Here is an 8,488-nt window from a genome sequence, read left to right on the forward strand (position 1 = left end):
AATTTTTTTTCGGGCCTCAAAAAAAGGCAGTACTTTTGTTATTCAAATATTTGAGAACAATTTAGAAATGTTTAGGGAAAGTTTCCATTGTCACAAATCAAATATAAAAATCCGATACATCTGAATTCGCTACGCAACTCGTGCCACAAGATAGTCGTATTACAATAGGTCGCATTGTAACACTTGTCTTTCAATATACTATCGTGACACTAGGTATTGCCATGGCCATCGGTCGATTTCCAAACGAAATCAATACTACTGCTTGCATAACAATTTTGACATCACCAAAAAGTGTATACGATTCATATCTTAAGTACCTAATGAACAATTTTAGTTTGTTCTTGTTCCTTTTTGAATTTTTATTTCATAATATGTAGGGGTTAAACAATGATTTTTAGTGAAAATATTTTTTAACATAGCAAAAACCGGCAAGAACTTTAAAAGTATTGACGATCTTTCTAAATCTGTAACAAAAAGCTTACTTTTTAATATATGAATATATGGGCAAGGTGCCTCCACCCCCCTTACTTACAAAATTCATTTAGAGGCTTGGTTGTTGATAAAAGATTTATCAATATTGTGGACAGTATGCTTTGTAACTTGAACTATCGGTTTCTTTTATTTATTTTTACATCCCCTTACAATAGAGGCCAGGCCAAAGGGACATATTAAAGGTAAAGAGAAAAATAGCTACGTTTATGTCAAGCATTTATTCACAGCTGTATACATTTCTGAATTAAATCAGGTTGAAACAACATATATCACAGATGCACCCAAGTCGAAAACTCCATTTTTGGATACTACACTAACTCTGTTGCCGTTACCATTTATTTGGAACGTACTATCTGGCGAAATGATAACTTTGCCAAGGAAAGGATTGTTAAAGGGCACCATCCTGCGATCTCCCATAATCGGATCTTCATATCTCCAAAGCTGCACACTAGGATCTTTCAAGTTTCTGCATTCCTTAACGAGGCGAGAGACAACCTTTGGAAAGGTATCTCCATTACTGATTTTGATGGATTGTGAAAACAGCCCGGAATGTGGAATCGGATTTATAAACTCAACAGTTACTCCCGACTTCACAGCATAGTGAATTTGTGGTTGACCTGGGCAACAGTCCACGGTTCGCTCTGGAGCTCCCTCCTCATCAGTTGAACGAATTTCCATATCCTCAAGCTGCAATTACCTTTAAAAATTGCTGTATTTTACGGTTGAATACTTACATCTAAAGTATTAGTTAAATAAATACTGTTTTCTTTAAGCACATCGATTTCGTTAAAGACTAGGGTTAGAGCAAGAGCTTGTGGCCCTAACTTTTCTAATTTTTCCTTCGTAGCTTGTACAAATGGCATAACTCGCTTCATATACTTTTGTAATTCTGGTTTTTTGGATAGCTCAGCCGATAAAAGTTTATTTTCGGGCAGTTTCCCGTCAGTCTACAATTTATTAGAGTAACTTGAATGATTCATTGTAGGTACAACTTACGTCGAAAAATTTCTTCATAACTGTCAGCACACAACTTTGCCAAGGTGGAAAACTCTTAGCGACCCAAATGGTAGCAGTGTTCGGTTTTTCGACAGGTGGAGGATTTGGATTGCTCTTCGAAGGCTTTACACCTTGCATACAATTTTTTAGATGAACACGAAATGAGTGAGCGACTTCCATTAAATACTCAGAAGACTTGATTAAAACTTCATTAATAGCTCCAACTTTCGGCCAAGTCGCGTTAATGATACAATCCTCCTGAAACAAACTGCAGTTCAAAATCGGAATCCCAGTGTAAGTGTCGGCTACCTTTCCCAAAAGGCTCCAAACATGCTCAGAAACGTGTGGGCAAATTGGAGAAAGGAGTAAAGCTTGAGTTTCGATGAAATGAAGGATTAGATTGACGTTCATTCCATCCATTGCCGTCAACTCGCGGTATTTATCTCTAACTGCCTGTAACTCATAAAAACCAGTACGCAGTGCTTCTTTAAAGAGCAACTTGTTGCAGAAGTCTTCAGTTTCCTTTATTTTCAAATTAATTTCGCTTTCAAATACTTTGTCGTGGAAAGTAGTCGCTGGACCAGACCTAAAAGGTTTGGAAAAGAATTTCGCTTACGTTTGGATTTTTTGTTAACCTACCTGAGACTAGCCTTCGATGCTAAAATCTCCTTTACCCACTCAATGAAAGTGTACAATCTCAAAATGCCAGCATCAGCTATATTTTCAACGAAATTCGCATCTTCTACAGTATCGCCCGAATCCGCTAGACACAAACGCATACCATCGGCACTAAACTTCTTCGTAGCTTCTTGCAGAGTCAAAAAATTCCCCTCGGATTTTGACATTTTGGCAGAGTTTAACATTAAATGTCCATTAGCTCTAATACCCTTCGGCCATTTAGACTTATCATTCGACCAAATTGCGCAATGATTATAGATATAATACGTTAAATGGTTTTGTATCAAGTCCTTTCCTGACGCTCTCAAATCGACGGGGTACCAAAACTCAAACTCGCGTCTCAACAAGTCCAATGTTTCTTTTTTAATGCCAGACTTGGAGGGATAAAGCGAGTTTTTGAAGAAGACATAATCCCAAACCTCTGGAGTCATTTGTTCCGCTTTTATACCCAACTGATTTGGTTTATCGCCCTTGAACGAATTGCCTTGAAGAAAATGAGCTATGGTGTAATAGGCATTGTAAATTGTAGAATCGGACAAAGACTCGATTAACCACTGCTCGTCCCATGGCAGCTTACTTCCCAATCCGTACTTTCTCGAGCAGGCATGTTCGTGTAACCAGTCAAGACTTGCAGAAAAGTTTTTCCTAACCTCCTCGGAGTAGGTGTTGATCGACTTCAAAGCTTCTTCAGCTTGCTTAGTCCAATTTTCGTCGCCGTAGTCTAAGTACCACTGGTCGCAAAGGGCAACTACACAGTCGTCGCCCGATCGAGAAATAATGGTCTTCTCCGGCTCATAGTAAATAACAGCTTCATTGTCCGTTAACAAAATTTTCTGTATAGTTTTCTTGACATCTTGGATCTTCTTCCCCTTAAATTCGCCTACCAACATCACCTAAAACACAACCAGGTTTATTCCATGATTATAAAGTTAGCAAAGACGAACTCCATCATAAAAACCTTTCATGTACACCATCTCTTTTGCCTCCAGTAACTTATCCTTATCATTCTGACTTTGAATCTTCAATTTATCGTATGCAGTAACCGCGGATAAATTCCCAAATTCGGGTACGTCAATGATTGGAACAGGATCAAAAGGTAAAACCTACAATTAAAACATTGGCGTGCTTGAAAACGGGCGTTTTAGTTACCTACCATTTCATCAGTTATTCCGTACTTTTCCCTAAATGCGGCTTTCTTCTTCAGATCGACAAGAGCGGCGTAATCATCGGGCGAGTCCGAGGGCACACTCGTCACTACGCCGGTACCTTTATCATCTTTGATTGTTAACATTGGAAGAGCGTAGATCTTTGCGTAGTGCGTCATAGGCGCCTTCAAAGCAGCACCCAGTAAATCCTTCGACAAAATGCATTCAGTAAATGCGCATGTAACGGTTGCCATTTATTATTTATGCAGAAAGAGAACTTCATTACGTGAAAGAGGCGATCGGGCGGCTGCTATAATTTCCAACCGTGAATATTGCAAAGCCCCCCCCCCCCCCCCATTATACGTCAAGGGGAACAAGTTTAAATAAATTGCTACTACGAAAGTGTTGGGGTCCAAGGTGTAAAACATTCCATTGCGCCAGATTTGTAGTAGCCAGTTGCGTAAAACACAATTTACTAATCAACGTTCTGCATCCAATTTGTTTATATGAAGTGCGAACAAAATTATGATCAAAACGACTACCGGTAAAAGGGTTCAAGACAACTAGTCAATCTTCTGTTTTCATTAAACCCCGAATTAAGGCGTTCCATATGAAGTGATAGTCCAAGGGGTAATTAATCTCACTTTAATTTCTCAATTTAATAATCAAATAATGTTTACACTTCCTTTTATTATTTATTTAATGATTTTCTTACCTGACCAGTGATTTGCAAAACGACATTCACTTCTCCTTCGACCTTTGTAAATCCCTGATAGGACATATTTCGCGCCGAACGCTCTGTTGCGATAAAAACCTCTCCGGAGGCATTTTCAAAGGCAATATACTTCATATCCGGTCGTACCCAACAGTTCGTTTGGCCGTACATTGTTTCAGGCCGGAGAGTCGCAGCCACTAAGAAAATTGGTTTCTTACCGAAGACCCTGAAAATATTTCCATGAAACACTCAACTATGAACTAAAATGGTATACTTGAACTTCGGCGAATACGGCTCTAGCATTCTCATTTTGATCAATGTGTACTCCTGCGGTCCCACTCCCTCACCTGACGATCTATCGTGGTCCATGCAAGGCTGTCCATCCTTTGGTGAGTAAATGGTGTAACGTTTGCCAAACTGAACTTTATTCCGCTTTTTTAAGTGTAAAAATTGCCAACGTACAAAGGAGTCGAAAAACGGATTCACGTCAGTTGTGATAAATGTACGGCGCCAATCCACCTGTGACCAATAACTTAAAAGGTAAAATACATGCAAGGGTACATTGAGGAGGGTAGCCACTCTGAACATACATATTTGTATAATTGCAGGAATCGCAATAATCACTGAAAAATCGCAGAACCACAATAATTTTGATCCATGTAATTCATTGCTAATAAAATCACCAAAAATTTGGCAACATAAATGGTACACGGAATATTTCTAACCGATTAGAACTGCGTGTTATTAAAAATAGAGTGCATTTTGTGTGGTGATTAAAATTCCGTTTAGAGAATTTGCAAAATTGAGTACTGTTACCACAATAATGAATTTTTGCCATTATCTATCAGCACTTATTTTGGCAAAGGGTAGAATGCAATTATTTTTCCGAAATTTCTTTGTTAATCTCAGATTCGCACGAAACTGATCTGATGTCTATCTATTACGGTTTTCATTTTTTAAATAGAACACCCTGTATAAAGGTATGATACTCAATTTTCTCTTCAAAAATATATCACACCATGGATGATATTAAAAAATTAAAAAAAGTTCCAGTGATTTAAAAAATGAAAAAAAATGTTTGTCCATTTTTAATTTTTTGTGAGTTGAGAGTGTGATATAATTTGCCGTTTCCATAATATGTATATGGGGTCAGGTAAAAAAGTTATTGCACCTAAGTATGAAGGAAATCAATAAGTGAAACATTTAGTTATTTTTTAAAAAAATAAAAAAATCCATAGAGTAATGTATGTGAAACCAAAGAAACTTTCTTTAATAGATCACATGCGATTTCTGAAAATACCTGTACGATTTTGCTAGAGTGGTTACCCCCTCGGAACACATACGTGAATTCCGATACCGTTTAAATCTTCTACGGCCTTTGGAGGGAAGTAATCCAGCCAATAATTGGCATCTGCAAATTTCGGTATCTCCTCATCGCTCATTCCCAAACTCTGCATGATTTGCCACTGATATTTAGTATTTGCGGTTTTGGCAACTGCCTTACTCTATATAAAAAATATCATTCAAACATGAACTACAAAAAATGAGCCCTACCTTTTTCCCCTTGGATTTGTCTTTAGGTACCACATCTTCTCGCTCAACGGCAACAATCGACACGTCCTCAACCGGAAACTGAGGTGGGCAACCGTATTCCTCGATTTCCCTTTTCAATTTATCGGCGCATGCCTTAATGGGCATACCGGTGCAGTGAAAACCGAAGGGAAACAGAGCATACTTTCCCTTGAGTCGATTATATCTCACTGCAAACTCACATTTTGACAAGGAAAATGTGTGGCCTAAATGTAGTCGGCCATTCATGTAAGGAAAGGGAAAGGTGCAGAAGAATTTTTCATCGGTCTTCTTGGGGGTTGAGGGTGCGTTGATTTCGAATACCTTCTCATCCTGCCACCGTTTCTGAATTTCCCGTTCGATCTTTTGTAAATATTCAACCTTGAAGGTGCCCTTTCGTTCCAATGAGACCTGAAAGTGTATAAGATATAAGAAGTTGCATCAGAAAATGAAGATGTGAAATCCCTTTTAAATTGGCACACTTTTCTGACAGAAAGCGTTCAGGGCTTTATTTATTACCATTTTCCGTTTCAGTTTTCCTTATGTATTAAGTAGTAGCAAACGTTTTACTATTTAAATAACGAACACGTTGCGGTAAGATTAGAAGGCAAACATAAAGACTTAAATTGAGGTTATCTTACATTTAACTGTCACTTTTGAACAGCGTTGCCACCGTTGACAGATCTCGTTCAGCCAGTAAACTAATTAAACATAGATGGCAGTGTAAAACATAATTATATATAGTCACGAATGACTAATGTGTGTGGAAGACGTGAGGGAGTAGTATAGAAGGCATAAAAAATGTGTAAGGAAAAAGCGCGTAGGGAATTTCAGGAGGCATGAAGAAGGATGTGAATGTGAAAGAAAAGGTAAACAGGGCTTAAAAAGATGTTGTTTAGAAAGGAGAAGTATAAAGAAGACACCCAACGCAAATCAAAAAAGGAAGGAAGCAAGTGTGAAAGGAAGTCTGAGACAGATACGAGAAACGGAGAAAAACATCGACGTAGGTATGAGCATTGAATAAGCACTTTCAATGGTATGAGTTAATACTTTCATACGTCCGCGTAGAAGGAACAAGGTGAATGACGAAAGTATGGAGTGAAGAAGCGTGATGGAATGAAAGGCGAAGAGAAAATTAAGAATTCGGGAAGGAGTCATGATCGCAAGAGGGTAAAAATGCATCAAAAAAATAGAAAAGGGTTGTTAAGATGTCTGTAGAAACAGGAAAGTAATGCGGTCAGTGTACGAAAAATGCGTGAAGAAAGCGCCAAAACGTAAGATTCGACCCTTTCACGAAAATTGTAAGTTCCTAAAATTTGAATAATTTGCAAATTTACTACTTCGCCACCTAACTAAATTTGTAAAAATGCGTCTCGCAACGAAAATATCTACCGCCTTAAAATAAAAACAAATGTTTTGACAAAAATACCAAAACCGTTCTTTGAGGGAGAACTCCAGAACCCCAGAGCCCATTCCAGAGAATTCCATAAATGCGTCACGTTACGCTGTTTTCAATTCAAGATGGGCAAAAATCGAATATTCGATTTTTATAAAAAGGACTGGTGATATGTGTGTTGCATACCTCTAAGGCACATAACGGCCTACAATCTCAATAATATTTACCGATTTTGTTTGGGCATTGACTAATTAAGTAATTAATTAATTCTAGCCGATAAATGTTTGATTTCAGCGACTATGTTCATAATGGCGTTTTGTCGCAATTTAAACAATAAGCACTAACTACAAACTATAAAATGTCTATTTTAAAATTTGAAGTCTCTTAATTAGAGTATATTATTTAGTTTTTCTTGTAATTTGATATACACAATAATAAATAAAGCGCTGTAGGTATATATTTTTTAACGTTATTTATGTACCAATTACGTAGGGAAGGAAACTAAACTCATTTGTTCGACACCCATTGTCTATATAGTTTGCTTTTTCTTTTGCCTAGCAAGTTTTGTTCGAAAAGATTGGACGCACTGGCAATATTCACGCAGTAGTGGCATTCAACTAAATCTAAGATCGTTATTGGAATGTCCCCAATCAAATATGTAGGAAATCGGATTAGTTTGATTGAATGCACAATGTCAACTATTCTATTTATAGAGATATTTTCTTGAAATTTTAACCAAGCCTAGTAAAAGCAAACATATCGCATGTTTTAAAATCATGTGCGCACGAATCACGGCATACAGCATTAACGCTTTTCAATTAACTGTTTGGTCGAAAAACCACATTAATATTACATTCAGAAGTTACATAAAATAAAATAAAAATTACTATCGACAATGTTTCCTGTGAAAAAATTAATGGTGAATTGAATTCAGGTAGCCTAGGAAAACATATAAATAAAACCGCGTCAGATAATTGTCCTTCACATACTAAAGGTTTAATTTCCAAATGAAATTTGCAAAAAAATTATAGCTAAACTTCGGACGCTTCGTATAAATGTTTAGCTGACGCAAAAAACTAACGGATATGAAATATACTACAAGAAGGGGCGTTCCCTTTTGAAAATGTGTAGTTACAGCTGTGGTACAGGGTAAATATGTAAGCAAAATTGAGAAGAAAAGGATCCAAAACGAATTTTTTTTTCGTAGAGACGTATGTACGAATTTTTCACTCAAACATAGTATAATAAACACTCCCGTTATAACGACCATCTACAATCCTCAAAAATTCTCGAATTGCATAGAGGCACGCAAAGTGGGAACCCGAGTTCCATTGCTCACTTTGCTGCCCATTTTGCAAAATACCATGGGAATTTGCAAATTGCAATATGACGGTAACATTATACAATGCTAAAGTGTTGAAGGTGAAGCACTTGTGAAGTTGAATTCCTGTCTAATGTTCCTCAAATTATGGATTATGGATTCTACAGGCCACATTC

The 8,488-nt window shown here is 37.3% G+C and overlaps 1 protein-coding gene across 1 annotated transcript; it reads right to left on the reverse strand.

Moving 5' to 3' along the window:
• Positions 1-691: 691 nt before the first annotated feature.
• Positions 692-6,249, reverse strand: LOC116168675 (leucine--tRNA ligase, cytoplasmic-like). The gene is made up of 12 exons (XM_031484616.1): positions 6,115-6,249; positions 5,581-6,006; positions 5,370-5,531; positions 4,301-4,545; positions 4,027-4,252; positions 3,320-3,520; positions 3,111-3,269; positions 2,128-3,059; positions 1,798-2,074; positions 1,489-1,746; positions 1,227-1,439; positions 692-1,179 (listed from the first exon to the last, which is right to left on the reverse strand). The coding sequence occupies exons 1-12, from the start codon at positions 6,115-6,117 to the stop codon at positions 742-744; spliced, it is 3,540 nt and encodes a 1,179-aa protein (XP_031340476.1). The 5' UTR covers positions 6,118-6,249; the 3' UTR covers positions 692-741.
• Between the last annotated feature and the right edge of the window lie 2,239 nt (positions 6,250-8,488).

The sequence above is a fragment of the Photinus pyralis genome, unplaced genomic scaffold, assembly GCF_008802855.1.
Source record: "Photinus pyralis isolate 1611_PpyrPB1 unplaced genomic scaffold, Ppyr1.3 Ppyr1.4_LG4, whole genome shotgun sequence".
Taxonomy (NCBI): Eukaryota; Metazoa; Arthropoda; class Insecta; order Coleoptera; family Lampyridae; genus Photinus; species Photinus pyralis.